The 20,800-nt window shown below is 42.0% G+C and overlaps 1 protein-coding gene across 1 annotated transcript in view; it reads right to left on the bottom strand.

Moving 5' to 3' along the window:
• Positions 1 to 98: 98 nt before the first annotated feature.
• The window catches only part of LOC104498879 (polypeptide N-acetylgalactosaminyltransferase 18-like), a gene marked incomplete at its 5' end in the record, with an annotated part of 34,840 nt that continues 14,138 nt past the window's right edge, over positions 99 to 20,800 (bottom strand). The window contains 2 exons of the mRNA XM_010142317.1: positions 99 to 245; positions 9,686 to 9,850. Coding sequence (XP_010140619.1) covers positions 99 to 245; positions 9,686 to 9,850 — 312 coding nt within the window. The remainder of the gene's footprint in view (positions 246 to 9,685; positions 9,851 to 20,800) is intronic.

Below are 20,800 nucleotides of genomic sequence, written 5' to 3'. Positions count from 1 at the left end.
GGGGGGTGGGGGTGGGGGCGAGAGGAGTACAGTACAGCAGGCAACAATGCAGTATTTGCTACACAGTAGCAAAGGAAAGGGGTAAAAAGCTGAGTCTGCTACGATGACAAGCTTTTCAGGACATTTGTTATAGACCAGCGTTGTCCAGTGCATTTCTGAAGGACAAGTTGAAATCCAAATTCGTTTTCATTGTTTTCTTGCAATTCCAGGCAACGCTTGGATTTTCGATTCTGGATTGGACCTCCCTTTAAAGATGGGGGGAAAAAAAGGCGTTCAGGTTAGACACTGTGAACTCATTGCACCGCTGCTGTGTGGCTGTACAGATTAGAGGACATTGCAGTGTCCACCGACTGAAGCCCACTGCTACTGTGAAAAACATTTCAGAGACTACATAAGCACGAGGTTTGATTTGGAGTGAAGGTTCCCTTTGTCACAGGCTGGTTTTATCTCTGGTGCAGTTTAGAATAGCCTCAATATCCTGGTCACCATCGCAGCAAATGGGGTTTCTAGAAACAAGCCGTGTTTCTAGTTATGCTTTTAACCATGAGGCAAAAGCTTTCTGTTTGCCTCAGTGACCTGGAGCAGTGGTCTGCTGCACCTCTGAGACACCGAGAAAAGGCAAAAGAGACCCAGTGGCTTGCCCAGGAGTGTCCTCCGTTTAGGATAAAATGCAAAAAACTGTTTATTCTTTGAATTCTGAAGTGAACTGTCTTATACTCTTATGTTGTTAATTCTGAGTATTGACTCTGTTCAATTCTCAGCTTAATACTGAGAATTAAGTATTACTTCTCAACTGAACTGACTGTTCAGTTGCAGCAGATCTTAAATCACTGGGGCTATCACACACTTAACTGTACACCTAAATTACAATTAAACCATAAATTAAACCAGAAATTACTTTTATTTTTTTTCCTTTTCTGGTTTCAGTTGGTTTTTTCACCCACTCTCCTGTTTACTAAAGACAACAGATAACATTAATGTCTGGGAAGTTTCTTCCAAGATAGGGTAATTCACACAAGCCTGAAAGTCTTTCTCTAGAGTATCTTGGACTTACGTAGTAAAGAACTACTGACTTAAATCTGCAAATCAAAGAATGGAGTCTAAATCAGTACAGATTAGTGCAGCTGAAGTATGAAAAGAGCAGTTGCTGTAAAAACCCCCACCAACCACCCAGCCCCATACAAAACCCCAGTCTCATCAGTTTTGTTCAAGTCTGTGATATACATTGCATTAGAAAGTAATAACTGTGACAGATTCCTAATATAACCCCAAGGATATTGACATAAATCCCACAGAAATCCTGAGTTTGCTTTTTCAGAGAAGGCTGTTCCTCAGAGAAGGCTGTTCCTCAGAGAAGGGGAGCTTATGCCATTGTACAGGTTCTTCTTTGTTCTGACAGGTGACTGGGGGTTTCCTCTCCTCCTATTCTACCAGTAATATTTAATAGGTACTTCCTCCAAGAACTGACTTCTAAAGCCATCTTTTGGACATTGTTAATGTAACACAGAATTAGGTTTGAAAATTCTAAGGGCTTTGGTATTTGTGCAAAATCCAGGCAGCTACCCAAACAAAGTGTAACCCACTCCTAAGGAAAAACAAAACAAGCAACCAAAAAACCACACAAAGACGCCCACCACCCTCCCTCTCTTTTCCTGATGTGCCCTTGTGTGAAATCTGGCTTCTATTTAACAGAAACAAGTGACTTGGGAGATAAAAAGCTGAGGAAGCTCTTTTCGATGTGCTGCAAAGTGCTCTGCAGTGGCTACTGAAAATCACCCTGCTGAGAACATTGGTGCTGCTGTATGGAACATAAAAGAGACACCAAAGTGAAGTAGTGGCTAATATGTGTGAATTGAGTGTTGGAGAGAGCTCAGAAGCTTTTAGCAGGATGATTTTTCTTTTCCCCACAAAAGAGAAATGTAAAGGTTCAAGTCCTGTTAGAAACAGAACAACCTGGCTCCTAAGAGATGTGAGGCCTGTGCAGAACCATGGCTTAATCCCCCGGAGAGGATGCGGTCTGCACAGCTTTCGTTCCTTTCAGTACGCATATAAATGAAAGAATTGCCCTGAAGTACAGGGAGAAGGGTTTGTACAGTGCTTACTTAAAATTTCCTGTTGTAAGGCCTGAACTAGCGAGCTGTTTAACCATTAAAGCACATGAACCAAAGAACTGAAAGCAGCAAACAAGCAGGACTGACACACTGAAAGTTAACACTACATTTTGCTACTTCGACTGGTTTCTGCAGTCTGTTGTCATCATTAGCATTTGTAACCCTAAAGCCAAATACAGACAGAGATGTCCTTGTAGTTAATTCCTTTTTTATAACCATTTAGTAAAACGTGTATAAAATTCTGACAGACACATTTACTGCTTGCTCAGCAAAATGGTTTATTGTAATGCTGCCCTTCAGGCTAAGAATTGAAACACAAGGTGCCTGTCTGGCTCCTTTCCCCATCCTAGGTAAGACCACTACTTTCCAATTTAAAGGAAAAAAAAAAAATGATAGCCTAGGGCAACATCTTCAATCATGATACATAAAATATAATTCTGTAGGCTGAAAAAAGGTAGAGGAATTCTGCCTAGTCAAAGAGCATAAGGGTTAAAATCCTTGATGAGAGGCACTCAATGGCAGTAGAAGTCTCAAGAGGCTAAATAAATGTCCAGGTCACCTGTTCTATGGAAATAGACTGAACGAGAGAGCACTAACAAATTTGACTGAAAACTTGATGGGTTTTTGCAAAACAAATTGAAGCAGTTCCTGTGAGAAGCACAAATGCTCTCAAATCCTGCTGGTTGCTGACCGAGTGCTTCATAAGCATCCCTTCGATGATAACTATCCCCAGTCACACACCCGGTTGTGACCAGTAGCTGTTGCAATGTGACACAACACGCACAGTGCAAAGCAGTACTTTGGTTTCCCTGTAGAAGTGTTGTACTTTCTGCGTATCTGCCATAGGCAGGAGGTTTCATTTCGAGCCTTACACTAAAGTAGAATTCATCCAGTAACATGGTATCTAAGAATACTCTCTGAAGTGCCTGCAAACCGTATGAGGATGGTCTGACATGTTTGGTAGGTGAGTCTGTCATAATTAAGAACCAACTTTCTTACAGGAAGCGCAGGATGCTGCAAGCGTATACTTGTGTTGTCTAGGCTAGAGCTGGAGTGCCGGTGAGCGGTGCGAAGGTCCTGGACAGTCCTTGCTGCACTGTTCAGCGGGTTTTGTTTCGGTGTACTGTGGGGTGATGGATGCATAGTTCCCAAACCTCCCCCTTCCTGTATTTCTTCTGCAGGGGAGTAAAGTGGGATGGGTCAGTCTGGAATACTGGTCTTAGCTGAAAGCTGTCAGAGTTTCTTTAGCGTCTAGAAGGCTTCCTATCCAGAGGGTACAAATGGGACAGAACACAGGTACGGCTTGCTTTGCAAATACCAGAGATGATAAATACCATTTTTTGGTAAAGAAACATGTTCAGCATAGGCAAACGGTGTGAGCTGAAACTCCTGCCCCTCCGCACCACCGCTGCTGCAGAAGTGCGTGTTACGCTCCTCAGATAAACCCTCTTCAAAACCAAGCACGTTCTGATTGCACGGGGAAAGATGCATTAAGGAGTTTCTGTAAACATCCCCCCTAACCACAAAGTTCTGAACAGCTCATGGGTTTTCTTGCCAAAAATCTCACCTTATGGTTACTTACCTTTTGTGCTAAATGACAGGCCTTTGAATCAGATGACATTTTACTGGTTGCATTTTGATTTTTTTTTAAATTATTTTACATGCATCCAGAAAATGTATGGAAATCTACCATTATATTTATTCTGTCATTTTCTTCAGCAAGACCCAAGTAATTTTCTGTTCTTTGTGACTCTGAAGTCAGAGCGCCGAGGTTGTGTTATGCTACAAATGATACATTTTATACCTCCTCCTACTAGCAGGAGTGTTAGATACAGGTAAATCCTGTGTTTCTAAACATCTCTGGAGTCCTGAGGGGAGCCTGGCCTAGAGAAAAGAATCCAGAATTAATGCTCTGCACCAGTGTTTTCTGCAGGGTAATTTTGCTCTAACTTATAAAAAAAAAAAAAAAATTTTTCTTATCCAATTTTTCTTTTCATGGATTGTGCCATACAGTAGGTGCCTGGTAAGTGTTGGTTATCAGTCAAGTTGTAGAAAACGTTCTGGATTTGGCCATTCTTTTGTATCTCTGCCATTACAATGCCATGCAGCACCTTCTCAGCAGCAGCTGTCATCTGCGATTTTGGGATAGGGCCTATCTGCACATCTGAAACTAGGAAAAATCAGGTGGAACTACAACAAATAGTTTCTTTGTAAATAAATGTGTTCAAAATTATATGCTAAAATATGCAAATCAGCTATCTGTTTTGAAGGAAAAACATGGGTATGTGGTAACTTCCTTCAAATTAATTCAGCACAAGTGTCTTTGGAGCTTAAATGCAGTTCTCAGGAGAGTAAATACTGCATAATGTGGCATGCTGGGAAAGACTTGAAATGCATCCACTAAAAGCTCATTTTACTGCTGTATTCACACACGAACTTTACAGCTGGCAAGTTCTACACCTAATTTGCAAAGAAAGATGAAAGCCTGCTACTAGAATATTACTCCAAGTAGAAGATAAAAACTATACAAGGAAATTTTGGTTACCACTAACCATAGCAATAAGTGCAGGCAAATTTAACACCAATTGTTAAAACACACAATATTATATACAGTAATATCTGTATTTAATATTTTTCTGCATGTTTTGCATACACATTTTCAAAATTAAGTTGAAGTCAAGTATTCACAATGGAAAAGACTGAATGCTTTCAGATTTTTGCACTTCTAAATTCCATTCTGGATCAATGGGACTAAAGAGTTTGTTACATTAAGACAGTTCAAGGAGGATAAACCCCAAATACTCGAATATACCTGTTCTGAAAAAGAGTTTAATATGACAAGAATGTTGGTTAAGTTAAGTTGCATGTGTATTAGGGACACACTGACCAGAGCAAAAAAGAAAATGAAAGCATTAGCTATCACTTTCTCACGTCTTGAGCGGAACAATGGTTCAGGTTCCTGGTTATGTGCAGTTAATGGTGCAGTTATCCAGTTAGTTAAAACATTAAGTACAAGCAAGCTAGGGTAATATTGGATCAAAGACAGGCAGAGACTAGCTACATATAGAAAAAAAGTGCTGTGGACGTACTGGACCCATTCACCAACACCACACCGGGGGCCCTGGGGCTTGTGGCAGTGCCCTTTTGTGGATGAGGTTTAACACTGAGCATTTGGCAGCACTGGTTATTTGAAAATCAGGCAGCCTCTCTGAAAATAAGGGGCTTAACCTAGTCTGTTGGCTCAATTAATTGAAAACTGAGGTTCTGCATTTCTTTATATTTTTCCTGCAGGACCAAAATCTGCATTTCTTTTCAGAGGATCACAGTCACTTTATCCTCTGAGCTACCAGGCAGATAGCACTGCGTGCTGCTGTAGCTGGTCAGCAGTGAAGCGTGTCTTCTCCTGCAGATACACACCGAGTGTACTGGTATCCTTTGGGGTTACAAGTATGGCATAAATTCAACCTCTTGCTAAATTAAATGATGCTGTTTGTCTACTCCAAGTCTCTCATAATGGCAGAATCTGAAGAAGTTCATGGGGACCACTGTTCCCTTAGACACAGCTCTACTGAAATTAATTTCTCTTGCACACAGATCTTGGCTAATGAAGATCTTGGCTAATGTAGGGGTTGAAAACTCAGAGTGGACCCTAGAAAGGCCGTGTCTGCTGTTCAGTGGTGTTAGCCTCCACTTCTGCGCTGTGTGTGCTCAGCAAGGAGGCACGTGAAGCTGGTACAGAGATTCTCTGCTTGCCTCCCTGGCCTCCAGTTTCATGCTGGTGTGCAGTCTGCACCCTGCATTCCCTTTCGTGTCTGGGCTGCGGTAGTGGGTAATGGTTCTAGCTAGCAGCAGTACCGCACGTCTACTTCCGTAAGATAAAACAGGCAGGTAAGAATAATTCAGAATGACTGTCTGGCAAAGGCCAAAATCTGCAGGAGGAACAAGATGTAAATGCTTTCAGTAATTTTAAGGTCTATTTTTTTCGTTATGTAGCTACATAGAATATCTATTTAATTTAATACCTAGTTAAATGAGATCTGAATCATCATGTTGATCTGCGGAATACTGTAACAACCAAGTAAAGCATTTGCTCGCCTGTCTTCCCTTTTCCTTCCAAAGCAATTCCTACTTATGATACTTGGGAAATTATACATATGGTAACTACAGCTGTCAGCAACAAGTTTTATTTACAGTTTCTCATGATAGCATAAACCACCCCCTCTGAACGCTGTGGAAACCTCCAGCACTGACTAGCAGCACAGTTCTCCATAACTCAATGTTAGCATCACAGGCAGATGCGACTGCTAGTGATACCGGTCCAGCACGGTGCTGAGCACAGGCTCTGCGCAGCCTTGCCCTCTGCGAGGTCTGCGGGGAGTGTCCACCCCTACAGGTGCACACTCTTACCTTTCTGTGGCAACCACAGCAGAAGCTGAACGGCTTAACAAGCTTGCTGTACTGAAAAGAACTGAACAGGGAACAGCCTTAAAAGGATTCATCTCTTAGGTTTTTATCTCTGCCTCGTGTCCTTTCTCATACCTCTTTAGTCACATTTCTCACAACAGCAAGTAATGACAGCACAGCTAGTCTGGCCAAAAGCGCAAAAAACAGTCACATCCCTGTCTAACTAAATATAAACATGAGGACACTTCGAGGTAAGAAGTAATTACAGAAAAAAATACCTCCTTTTGCCTTTGTTACCCTGCTGGAGGAGTCCTAACATGCTGTAATTAGATTTTCTAGCTGACCTGCCGTCACCCAGGTCATGTATGTAGAGATGAATTTCACTCATAGGGCAGTTGTTCTATCACAACTGCCTTTCTATCAGCAGTAAATCTGAGAAATCAGACTGGAGCCTGAGAAGCTTCTTAAAAAACCAGAATACTACATCCCCTCCAGAAAACCCCCTGACTGTAGCATTTAGAAAATACTATTTCTTAGCACCCAGAACAAACTTAATACTATCAGCTAGTCAGTTCAGAACAGCAGCTTTTGGCCATAAGCAGCTTCTACTGAATGACGTACCAAGGCGTTACCTGTCCAGGTGCACCAGCCTCCATCCCCGACACCTCAGAGCCCCTCTCTGTCGCACACCAGCCCGCGTAACACAGTCTGTTCGGCAGTGCTAGGGACAGCCGCGGTACTGAGATGCGGACGGTGACAGTTCTGCAGAGGTGCTGCTGACCTGACACTTCCGCAAGCGCTGGGTTCCTGGTGGGGAGCAGGCTGCTGCTCCAGCACAGCGCCTGTGCTCCTGCTCCTTCCCACAGAGAGCTCACGGGCTGCGGGCAGGATTAATTGTTTAGTACTACACAGGGGGCTCTCACTGGCAACTGAGGTTATTGGTTGTTGAGCGGTTTTTTTGCTTTCCTAATGGTTCATGATGCCAGAGCTGCTTTTTTGATACCCTGTTTAAATTAATATTTTTATTAAAATTCTGACCATTTTACTACCATGTAATTCTTGTAATTTGGTCCTCTCTCCTGTAGTAGATTACTGTAGTGATCTGGTGATTAATTACTATTTTGTTTTAAAATCTACTTTTCTTCTGATTAAATGAAAAAGTGGTGAGACAGACTGAACTAGGCAACTGTCAAAACACCTACAAGACACTCCCCCCCAACAGAAGCCTTGACAAATAACCTGAACAATAAAATCTTGACCACTACCCAGCTGTCAGGGCTTTTCAGGTTTTACATAATTTGACATAATTACAGTTATGAACACTTGAAGAAGCCTTGGAAGGAAGAATGTCACTGAAGCTTCTGTTTTATTGGTCTTGTTGCATTTGGCAGCTGCTCAAAACTGTGGAGCGTGGAAATTTGCTCAGATGTATCCTGATTATACAAACACATAATAAAAGCTCTGAATGCTCAATGCAAGTTTATCCTGTACAGAAAGCTGCCACGAAGGCTCCCAAGGCTCTGTCCAGTCAGCCAGCGTGTTGTGTCATGAGAACAGGCTGAGGAACTGGTGGTGGTTTCCCCATATGAATGCCCGTTAAACCGTTCTTTCGTCCTCAAGGTAGCTGTGGACACCTGAGCGTCCGACCTCAGCTGCCTACAATTGAATGTAGCCAGACAGTGGTAAATTTTAAAACCAACAGTGCTAAAATGTTGCTGAAACACTATTTAAATAAAGAATGTTGTACTTTAAAAAACGGTACCAAAAATCAAGTGGCCACAGTGAGGCCCCCCCCTCATGACAAGACTATTGCTACAATTTGAGAGAAGACATAATTAAAACTCTGCCCTTGAGGAGACTGGAAGCTGGGATGTCTTTCCAGGTTAGGGATTTATGGTCTGCTGCTTGAGAGCTACCCTTCAAAGGCAAAGATCTGGCGTACATTTGAGTATAAATACAAATTATGCTTTACTGACCACTGTCCCGCTGCTCTCTGCGCTATGGTGGATGCTAAACTATAATGCCTAGATCTGAAAATACTCTGATCTTGGCCGTTGAAGTCAAACGAGGGAAAAAACCAACAAACCTGAGTTGGCAGAAAAGATATTTGCAAACCCACATTGATGATACAAAAAATTAAATGCAGGAATAAAATTACCTTAACTGTGACGCTCCACCCTTGGGCTGGAGTACATGACTACGTGTGTAGCCTTGAAACTGCAGAGGAGCGACTGTGACCAAACTCACTCTAGGCATTAAGTTTTTTCACAGAAGCTCAATCGGGTACTTGTTTTACAAAGTACTGTACTGTAATCTCATTTCCTTTATTCTAAGCAACCGACACGTCAGAACATGACATGGTGAACTTCCAATGGCTTAATTCTTACCGTAAGAAAATCTTACCTTCCTTTGACAGACCAAACTTTACTTTCTTTAGCTTCCAACCACTGGAACCTGTGTCCCGCAGTGGAAACCCTGACAGGCTTTGAGTCACCTGCCTCTTTCTCCTGGCTGAACCGAACAGAGTGATCTCCCTAAGAACTGTATCGCAGACCACAGTTTCTAGCCCCAGAACTTCTGTGGCTTCTTTGTTGGTCTCCCTGGTATTGCTCTATCAGTTATGAAGTGTGGCCTGCAGGCCTGGACTCCGCGTCCTGTCAGCGTTCCCACTGCTGTGAAATCACCTCTCAGCCTCTACTTGCGCTTCTTTGTATCTCGCTCCCACACACATAATGGCTTTAGCCTATTAGAGTAAGGAACTGCAAAAGTAGCTCATGTGGAGGCTGTTATCATCAGGGACCCACTACCCACTTTTCTGAGTTGCTACTTCCAAAAAAAGAAACAATAAATCAGCTTTCTGTTTCTTGTTCCTAAATAGGTTACTTTGCGTTCGACTACCAACTTTTTTTTTTTTTGAGGTAACTCTGTAGCAGACACTCTGCCTTAGAAACAAATAATTTATAGTGAACTCAGAAAATGTAATACAAGTTTTATAACCTCCTGAGGTAGCTGACACCATTGGAATCAAATGCACACACGGCTTCCTGGACCCGTACAAAGAAAGCAAGGATAAATCTGGTTCTGTTCTGTTAGTAAACAGATTTACTCACACTTCAGATACAGATACAGAGCTTTTGAACTTTCTGAAATGTTTGCTGAGTAAGAATTACCTGAGTAAACTGCCAGTAAAGCTTCATTCTCTTGGCTTTGGCATAATTGCATTCAATGAGCCTGGGCCTGCTGTTCACATCCACCAGGCATCTGTTGTCATCATCGTCGATAGTGGGACTGAGAACACCCACATGGAGCTGCTGATTGCTTGTGTAATAAACATTCTGCAACAGGAAGCACAAACAAGATTTGTGGTCTCTGGACAGATGCAGCACTTTTACCAAAGAGCTAATGGCAAAGCTAAATATGATGAATTAGCAGTAGGCTGACCCCATAGTGGCTTTTAAATTATTTCTTTTCATGCAGGAGGGAAGACAGTATTTTAAAAGCTGTTCTAAACTGAGAGTTAATGGTTACCAAGAAGTCAATGTTGGTTAACTACTTAACAGGAAATACGCAAACAAAACTGATTGTTGTCTCATGTGCCTTTATCCTTCTGTTTCCTTGAAAGAGCAAGATGTACACCCTCTAGTAGGAAGTGGGGTTAGTTTGAGGATTGCCATCAACTCTGATTGGACAGTTTCATCTGGGGCTAAAACCTAACTAACTGGAGAGGTGAGGTAAGAGAACAGCAGCACAGCAGTTCAGCAGTTCGGATCTCAATCTTTTGTATGACACAGGGAAAGATAAATTAAGGTTTTCTATGAAAAAGTGCTAAAAATAAATGTGAGGCAGCTAATCAGAATCCAGTATAAAAAGTTATTAGCAGCTGGTGACAGACACACATACGGCAGGAGAGAGAACAGAATGGCCACGTTTCAGGCTGTTCTCATTGTATTTTGCGTATGTCAATACAGACTGACACAAGAGACTGGAAGGAGGGACCAGACACTGGCCTCTCTGGATTTGTAGCAAAGGAACACTCTCGTAGACCTCTGTGATTGCACTTAGGATCAAAGGCATGAGATGATTATATTACACAAATTCTTTCCACTGTGATAGACTACAAAGAGGTACATGGGAGGTTTCTGTAGAAGAAACGAAAAGAAGGGGAAGGAAGGTGAGCTTCCCGGAGTCGATCATGTGTCCTCTTGAAGGTAACAGGTTACGTACAAGCCCAGAAAGGTAATGCACGACTATGCCAGGACTGTCCGTTTGCTAATCACAAATAGAATTTATTTTGCTAAAATCAGACCCTTCTCTTGAGAGTACCTTGAGAAAGACGAAATGGCAACACCATACTTTAGCGCCCTGTCCAATAAGGGTAGGTGTAACGTTTTTGACAGCCCTAGTGGTATCACGGTCTAACAGGTAAGAGCTGGACAGAAGCACCAAATTCACATCCCCAATACCTCAGTGTTTCCATTCTATGTCTGTAGCAAAAGGAGAGCTGGAAATTATGCCATGTCTCTTTGGGAACCTTTTCTCTTCCCAGAGGTTGATGGTACTATCTTCTGGTTGATGTTGTACCTTGTTCTATATTTGCGTATTGTTACTTGTGAAAACTCCAATAAAATATTAATTGCAAATAGGAAACAAAGCAGAGAAAGAGAACAAACCAAGACCGAGGAGAGATGTGGTAGCTTAATGTAAAAAGCCAACTCTGAGTGCTGAAATCAGTCGACACAGGGATTAAAAGCAGATCAAAACAAATGGTGGTGTTTCAGTGCAAGACTCTGTTCTCTGTTCACCTTCCTGGAACACTTCCAGGTTGCTCTGCAGCAAATGTAAACTGATGCAGTTGCATAAAAGTTAATGAAGTAGTCATCAATGATCAAAGGTTTGACCGCCTGCATCAGGTTTCATTCTCTTCTCCCCAGAGAAATGGTAACAGAAGTCTGAGCTGGCTGAACCAAGGTGAGTCTAGGTTTAAGAGTCTGACTAGAGAAGAGTGGAATAGTTCAGTCATACCGTACGAGAGAAGAGAAGGGTGAATAAAAGGACCTAGCAGAGCACATTTCCAAAACAGCTGGCTATGAGTGATTGACCTGTGAGGACCGCAGGGCTCACCAGACCACCCCCCAATAGACCCCGTCCCTAAACTGGGTCATTAACATTCCTGCAAACAAAACAAATGCTTTAGAAGAGCAGTAAGCGTTTAGAATGCCCTTTCTAGACAGATCAACAGCAGCTGGTTTAGGTATGTTTAAGATCTATCCAGACGCTTTTTGTGGAGAGAGATTAGGTAGCAAATACAGCGAGGCAGGAAGATCAAGATGATCTTTAAAGGAGATTGTTAGGACACACTGACTCTACAGCTGAACAGTCAGTTGCAGCTTACCTAAAATTCGTTTGCCTCAACTAGAATTACTGCTAGAAAAATGAGAGGGAAACTGTCACTTATATTTTAACTAATAGGAAATAATTTGTTAATTCCATTTTTTCAGCACACTGTCACAATAGAAAACATGGTGGAAGAAAATCAAGGGCGGGGGGTTTGCATTTTTTTTCATTTCTTCTCTTAAAAATCCATCAGTCACTGAAAACAAATGAGCAGGCTTGTCTGTAACTCCGAGGAGCCCACGCTGTGGCTCAGGGATGCCTTTGAAAAGAAAGAAAAAAAAAAAGCGATGTACCTGCAAACCCTCAGGGCTGAGCTGTTTTTATTAGCTCATTCTCCTCAGCCTTTCACAGGGTGGCCTAACAGTAAGCATTTCATCTTGCTGGATAAAGCAAACCCAATTCATAGTGCAACTCCACCAGCTTTTTTTGATGTCAAATCAGCAGTGGTTCAGTCTGAGCATTTTCTGGGCAGAGGCGGAATGATGACTCCGGCTGGGGAATTACCCAATTCTGTTTGTTGACAGAACTGTACAGAAATAGAACAATCAAATGCAATTATGCTTAATAGAGATAATTAGCACATTGTTGCTTATCTTCAGAGAGCTCACTCTGCCTGTTAATACCACTTAATTTTTCATTTTGGACCAATTTAGAAAAAGAGGTGTGAAATCTTGAATTCTCACCTAATATTGGGAAAGGCACCTTTCAGTTCTTACGTAAGTGGCATGTAAGAATAAGCTCAAACTGTGGCAGTTAGTCCCTCCTACCAGGCTCTTTCAGGATGTTGCTTTGCTTATCCAGTAATAGGAATATTATTAAATTACTCTCTATATTAATTATTATACATATTTTAGTATCTTATCCAATGCTCCTATATCTTAGAATTGAAAACATTGGACAACTGGCAATTTGTCAGTAGGATTTGTAAGAAATCTTCATAATGAATGACTAGGAAGTACCAGAGACAATTTGGTGTCCTGAGTATTTTCCCCATCTGCATTTCAGGTGAATTAATTTGCTGTATGTTACTTTTACTGCTTATTATTCTAAGCCTAAGTTTTTCTGAAAATTTGCTTGAGTATCAGGAAAACTTACAAGACTGCAGTGAAAACAAACACTATATACAGAACTGCTATTCAGTCAAACTTCCAGATGAAGGAGATGCAGCTTCACCCCTCGGCCATTTAACCGAGCCATACCCTTGCTGGTTTTTAGGGAACGCAGGTACCTGCTCTCCCTCTGGATGCAATCTCACATAGCAAATCCGCCTGGAAGGGACAAAGGAGAGCTCACGCTTGGAGTCACAGTCTCCCCTGAATCTCAGTTGTTACATTCAGAAGAAAGGGTCCTTTTGCCCTTCTATTCCCCCTATCTATCTCCTCCTAGACAAATTCTGCTTTCAGCTCTGATCTTGAAATATCACTTGTCCAGGCAGCCATCTAACTGCCAAACAGTTCATCCTCTGCTAAGCCAGGGCTCACTGGGGAAAAATGTGCACAGCATAAAGTGGGCCATAAAGTGGGCACAGCAAAAAGCAAATCTGTATGAGAAAACTTGAAATAAGGAAAAAAAAGTTTGTGATTTATCAAAGGTTAGAGCTGAGACAACGCCCAGTGAATCTAGCCTATGCGTGAGGCAGATGCCTCTTGCCTGGCGTTACAGCTCATCTGACAAGATTTGGCTCCCTCTGTTTACACGGTGGGGAATCAAACTAAGCACAATTCGCAGAACCCCAGTTAGTACTTCAGATCCCTCACGGTGTCACCAAGGCACAGCCTAGCCAGACCGAGCGAACCAAAAGCTTGGGACAGGCGTCACTGGTACAGCTCATCCAGTCAGTCAGGGGCTGGCAAACTGGAAGGCATTGCTGTTCTTTCCAGAAAACTACCAACTCGATTGCCGTGGCAGGTTTCCTGTAGGGCTGGAACGATAATTTTGGTGGGGTGTTCCCATTTTCTGTGTTGCGTGGCAGCAGTGCAGTACAGAACGCATCCTAAGTCTGCCATGAGAGCGGCGAAGGCCGAGGTAATTCAGTCAGCTTTTTTGCCCAGTGATGCGATGGAGAGTTTTCATTCATGAGGCGGTTGCCCTGAAAGGTGAAATTGTGATTCTCATTGCAGTTGAGACTGAAATTCCACTGATTTGAAGTGCAATGAGATTTTTTAGCTCCAAGTTTATCGTTAAATTTTGAAAAGCCACCAGAGTTGATAAAGACTTCAGAGCCGAAGCGGGTTACCCGTTGCAGTAAATTATTCATAGGAGCTGGTATATCATGTAGCAAAAACTTGCAGGAAGATGTGCAACTTAACACAAGATGATTATCTGAAGGATAAATTACCAACTCCCCACTGGAAGTTTAAAGCAATACACACCAATTTTCAGGCTGAAAGCCATTTGTAATCCTGATGGCAGTGTTCCCCGATGAAATCACGCTGGAGACTGCTACATGTCTGCATTTATAATGAGCAGACTTAATGCTTGCCACCAGCAGTATTTATCTGCTACCCTGCTTTTGACATAGTAACTATGAGGGATAAAAAGCCTTACTCACCACTACTTTATTCCTTCTTTGAACCGTATTTTCTTCAAAAGAATCCATGAAGATGTTTATTGTCAGGAGTAATATATTATCATATTAGGTCCAGAGTCTCCCAGCAGATGCATACTTGACTACAACTCCAGCTAAGGAACAGCGTGGTGGATTCCAGTAAATCCAGACTTAACTAACATTGCTGTTACTTGACTATTTATATTGTTCCTGACTTTCACTCCAGCATTTCTTGTTACACATCTGAACGAAAGAACTTTTCAACCCTGATAGGAATCCTCTTAATGAAATCCAAGTTCATTGTGAATAACACAGACAAATACATCACTAAGATAAAAACCAAGTCTTTCCCATTTTCTGTTCCTGTAGGAAGTGACAGGAGAGAGAGGCTGTGTTGTCCTGGAGCCACAATCAACAGCACTGCTGCATCTTGTGCTGCCCTACAAGGCTTATTGCTGAAGAAGTACAAGGATAAGAACACAGGCTGAGAACTACAGTTACCCCTAAGTCACAGGTCAACCCCTAGAAGATTCATGTTATTTTTCTGAGGTAGGTTTTCAGCTGGTGCAGCTTAAAGATACAACTTTAAAACAATTATAATCATGTTTTATCGATGTTGAGGATCTATTCGTTATGGACCTCGTCTTACTGATGAGCTGACAAACAGCTAGTATAACAAGTGTAGCAACACTGTAAGTTAGACTTACATTGTAAAGTGTGTAAGAAAGAAAGCACTCACTACTTCAGTGTTTAGATTTATATTTACTGAATTAACCACCAGCATACTGATTACCTGAACTACTCGCTCTTCTTCATGCCCGTACTCTAATTATCTTCTGAATTCTAAGCAACAATATTTGATAGCACTAAAGCCAAGGTGCTCAGACACGTTAACTAATATAGTATGATGCTACAAATACAGGCTTAAAGACACAAATGTTAACATTATTGTAAGAGAAGACAGAGAGGAACTCAATGCCAGGCCTTTTAATTTAAATTCATGAAGCTATACTGCAGGGGAATACCCAGTTCTGCTGTTGCCTACTTTGGTATTCTGCTTTGGTTTTATATAAACAAGCAAACAAAAATCCTCTTTCTTAAGCTCCACTTTTTAAATTGAATAGAACTGTCAATTGTTCATATATATGCTTTCAGTACTTACTGCCATAGTTCTCATAATGCTGGTAACCACAGAATTAACAAGACTAGGATAAATTAAAATTTTACTTGGTTCAATTCCTAAAGCTTCTCTCGGTTTTGCCCTTTACCTCTGCACAAGATCTCTAGAACTCTTCCAGGGGGAAAAAAAAAAAAGGCGGTAAAAAAAAGAAATCTGAACCATTCTGGTTCTGTAGACAATGGTGTCCTTTTTTTTAAAAAAGGAGGCTCTCTTACAGCTCCGGTGACGTTGTCCTATCTGAATTTTCTTTTTCCCTCTCCCACCAATCACTCTACCCATTACACTTTCCTACAGAATCCCACGTTGTTCTTACCCCATTCTCTTCTCCTGCAACACGTATTCACCTGCTCACGAACTCAGCCATTGCCCCATATGCTAATGCACTGGTCTGTCCTTTACCAGAGCTGACCCCCTCTGGCCAAATTAAAATCTGAGCTAGTTCACAGATCAAAAATGCCAAGGATTTGGTTCTGTGTTAGTATAAAACAGAAGATCTGACTAAAACCCCAAGCCGATCTGAAAGGCACAGCTCTGCTTTACCATCACTGGCATGATCTCCTTCTCCCACAGCAAGTTCTGTCTCCACCCGTTGGTCACAGGCCTCCACACTCGATGCAAGTGCATACTAAATGACCTATAAAAGTTCAGCTTTAATGTGGGAAGCTCTCAGTTTTCTCCAGTTTTTTATTGAAACTTCATGTTATTTCAATGAAACCTGCGAGTTCATAAACTGTACTGTTATTTTTAACTTCCCAAACCGATGCAAACTCATTAGTGAGTCTGTCAATGCAGACCTCACAGTTTTAAGGCTAATTTCAGAGTTTGAAAGCACTAAAAATAGGATGGAATATGCATGCTGAATAAATCACTGTATTTTTAATACAGCAAGAGCAGCAAAGCTCCAGAGTTCACAGTCAGTGCAGTTCCCTGCTAAACAAACACAAGCTAATATTGGTGTAACATCTGACTAACTTAAATGCATTCATCAGCTTTTCCACTTGATTGCTCCAAGCCTTTATGGACAGCCAGCTGAACAGGCAGGCTTGGCACAGCAGAGCTGTGTCGTTTGTTTAATCCCACTTTAAGAGAAGAGAGAAAAAAGGCAGCAAGTGAAGCAAGCAATTTAGCAACTGTTTTTAAAGCTAGAAGGTTCTTCACCTTACAGAACCGCGTAACCCCCCCAGTTTCTGTAAGGACATACCATTGTTGTCCTGCTGTGTTATTTCTGTACAGTCTAAACGGGATCAGAATTCAAGGAAGCACTAGCTGTGATTGCCGCTTAGTCGACACGTTAGTAGATTTAAGAGCCAAAGAGGCCCATTAGATTTTTACTTGGATCTTCCACCTGGCACGGGCTATGTACTTCCATCTGCTTACCTCTGTGTAAGTCCACTAACTTGTATCACACTGAATTGTAGAAGTGTATCAGCTTTGATAACTTCAGCAGCTGCTGTCACTGCTGCTTCTGATGCTAGTCGTCTGCTCTGATAGCAATATGCACCTTAGGCCCTGTTCGTATTCGTAATCTAGAGGCATCGGTTTGTGAAACAATGCTAATCAAAAGTCTCTAGTATCCCGTATTTTCTTTGGAGGAAAACACTTCTACCCTGTAAAAGAAGACTTAGACTGAACTCAGCTCTCGCTAAGAGCTAGTTTGATTGCTGATTTCAGATAAATAATCTAACAGCTCTTCGCTTGGCTTACAAATCAAAGCAATCAAGATTATATGTGAACGAGTAATTCTGATATTCTCTCTGCTTCCTGATTGGAAAAATTGTGGTTAATGAACAGAAGAGGGGGGAAAAAATTCCTTGTTCACAGAAACACAGTGTGGATACAACCATTCCATAAACATTCCCGCAAAAAGCCGTACTCTGCAGATGGAGAGCGATACTGGGGAGGAACTCGGCTGAAACTGAACTGCTGATCAGAATTTGAATGAATGCTGGGAAAGTAATATGGCTTGTGTAATTACAGAGGGAGTTAAATGTGCTTTCATGGGGACTGAATTTGGTCCATGAATTCTAAATGAGCCAGGGGATGACTTCAATTAATGGAATGACATAATAAAATTATCAATAAAATGAAAGAAATTCTAAAGTAAATCTTCCGTTGACGGTATTAACTACCTTCTCTAACAGTTACTCATATACTGTTGAGAACTTGAGAAACAAAAATTTGACCTTCAGAACTCTAACTGTGTGAAGTAACAAATGAGATAGTATGACATCCGTCAAAAGAATGTGCAAATCGACAACGATCTGACAATTAGTACAACATTAATCTCCACGTGCCACACGTGTGATCCAATAACTATGTTGGTTTTATGGCGAATTTATATTCTAAGTGACAATGGGTTTTAAAAACTGCTGATTGAAATGCCAATTTGCAATGAGAAGAGACATCTTAAAAATACGGATAACTCGAGTAATTGCTACATAATACGCAGCTCTGATCTATTTCAAATTAATGCACTTACGACTAGTATTACATTAGGAGACACTGCAGGTACCCAACACAGCTGCTTTATTTCTCCAAAAGCATTAATTAAAAACATTTTCAACTTAGCAAGGGAAAGCTCTGTTGTTTTTTGATTGTACTATATATTTTTGATACTAAAATCAGCCAAAGGATGGAAATTTTTACACCTGGCAGAGAAAGATTGTTAATAGAAAATGGGAAGTTAATTTCACTTGTAAAAAATACTTAATCTTAAAGTAGCGTCTGGAATATCAGGGTGCTGTGAGTGTGTGGCCTCAGGACAGCCACTTAAATACATTTTCGTTAAGAGAAAAAAAAATACATGGAGACTTGTGAAGTACCAGTGAAACGATGAAGCTACCACCCAGTAAGGTGGAGCCACTTTCACCAGTGCGCAGGAGGTGTGCCTCCCGGCAGTCCTCGCCGGCGTTGCCGCTGCTGACCACGCTCTGGTACAAGCCAGACTGAACGCACACCCTGAGGTGGAGGAAAGGCGGCTCCACCCCGGGCGAGGCAGAACCTGCTGTACCTGTGGCCCACTAACAAGCTGCTAGTGCTGCGGGGCCCTGCAGGGCCCCACTGGGTGCGAGCGCCGTGCAGCGTAGCACAGGTGTGCTGTCCCAAGGCCTCCACTTCTCTGTTGAAGCCGTCATGAGGGGTTTACAGCCTTGCTAGCAGCATGGCTGATGGCTCGAGCAAGTCAGTACCACTTCACTGGTGCTAAGCTACAGCTGTCTTCCTTTCTGAAGGACCCGGTCCCTCTGCAGCAGTCCTTCATACCTTCCAGTGGGTCTAGTACCCGTGGTAGAACACCACTCGTCAATCCACGCTCACAGCGCTCATGTGCGGAGTACTGCAGTGAGATCTCTGAGCAGGCCAGCTTTAGGCTCCTGGATCCGTGCAGATCCGTCAGAAGCCATTTCAAGAACACAACAGCCAGTACGTTTTAGGAGCGTCAGCATCAAAGCCTGTTGGCAGCAGCTCACTGGTGGTGTAAGCCTGTTCCCCTGAACCGAACCAAGTACGAAAAGCAGTGTAGCGCTACCTCCAATGGGATTAGTGTCCAATACGAAGAGCACAGAATCTGAATCCAAAATCAGCAGCTCAGCAGTATCTGACCTGCATGTTTTCAAATAGTTTGATACTTTAACTTGTTGAAATCCCTTTGGCCAAAACTATCCATACAAAAAGTTACGTACTCTTAACACAAGAAAAAAAATGCCTGAAAATGTATGTGCATTTTTATTTCCCAGATGAGAAGTTTTGAGCTATGGTATAATATTCAGGCTAACACCTCTAATCTCTTCTAAAGTAGAACACTACATGAGAACTTGAAATGCTCTGATGATAATTTTAACTGCTTGGGCACTGCCCTTGCTCACAACAGTTAGTTTCAATTACATTTTGAATGCAGTTTTTTTACTGCAGATATTCTGGGCAAATTGACTTAAAAATCTGCACTGGGGAGGAACGTTCTTACAGTGTCCATCACAAGCTCAGTAATTGTGATTTGAATTTTATAAAATGCAAAGAAATCAGAAGACGTTAACTTTAAATAGGCTGAAAACCAACTCCTCTGATATTCCACTTACCTGCTTTTCCTGCATCAGCCTCCCCTACTTAACAAAATGCTGAATAAAGAGTTCCCAGTCAAACTACGGAGACAGCAGATGTATGTCCCTCTCCTCCTATATCGACAACAGACATACCAGCAGTAGACAGGACAGCCAAGATGATAATGATGCTCAAGTAGGATTTAGTCATACAGAGGGCAGTGGAATTCAAGATGAAGAGGAAAACTGAAGGGCTGGGAGGCAGGTACGAAAATTAAAGCGATGCAGAAAACATGCAAGGTAATGATAACGCGATACACAAAACATGAAGTGGAAATACTTCGTAAGTTATTGTGTGGCATTATCAACTAACCAGTTTTTTCTTAAAGAAGACCCCAAAACAACAAGACCGCAGCAAACTGAAGGAGCCCCAGCTCTGTGCGCTGCACAGTACGGCAGAGGAGAACAGAGGTGTTCATTTACTCATCGCGTTGTTTCTGTGCACGAGCATTCTTCGTGGCCCCCAGCGCACTGCTCTGTGCACCCCACAAGTTCGCTTCCTACTATTTTTGCTGACACGAGGCATTAGTCTTTCCTGCAGCAATGTGATGAAAGCGAAGTTTATCAAGTCTAGGTAAATTGCATCAGAGGTTTTGCCAGTTCAAGTTTTTATTATCTCTATGCAAATCCTGCTTTAGCAGGCAAAAGCTTTCTAATGAATGTCTTTGACAGCACTTTCTGAGTACCCTTCTGACACTACTTCCGATCAGCATTTGCAATCTTTCCTCCCTGGAAAGGTCATCTTACACTTCTGTATCTTCTCAGCACATCCTGTATGTAAAATTGCACCAGTACCTCTACTGTAAAATATTAAATAGTGCAGCTGCCTTAGAAGAACCGTTACCCATTCTCTACGCCAAGCATTTCCCTTTTGTTTAGCAGAAGGGATGACCGAACAGATAGGGCGTATTACTGACAGCTGCTTTTCCTCCTGTTACACTTCACGGTTAGGGGTTTTATTTGCTTTTTCAAATACACATCATCTGTGGCCACGTTACTCTTGACTCTTCTGCTGCATCTACCTGCATGAAACAAGCAGTCATTTCAGAGTCAGAAAAATGCTTATTGA

This window comes from Buceros rhinoceros, unplaced genomic scaffold (assembly GCF_000710305.1).
Source record: "Buceros rhinoceros silvestris isolate BGI_N320 unplaced genomic scaffold, ASM71030v1 scaffold20000, whole genome shotgun sequence".
Classification (NCBI taxonomy): domain Eukaryota; kingdom Metazoa; phylum Chordata; class Aves; order Bucerotiformes; family Bucerotidae; genus Buceros; species Buceros rhinoceros.
This window is presented reverse-complemented; position numbering and strand designations above follow the sequence as displayed.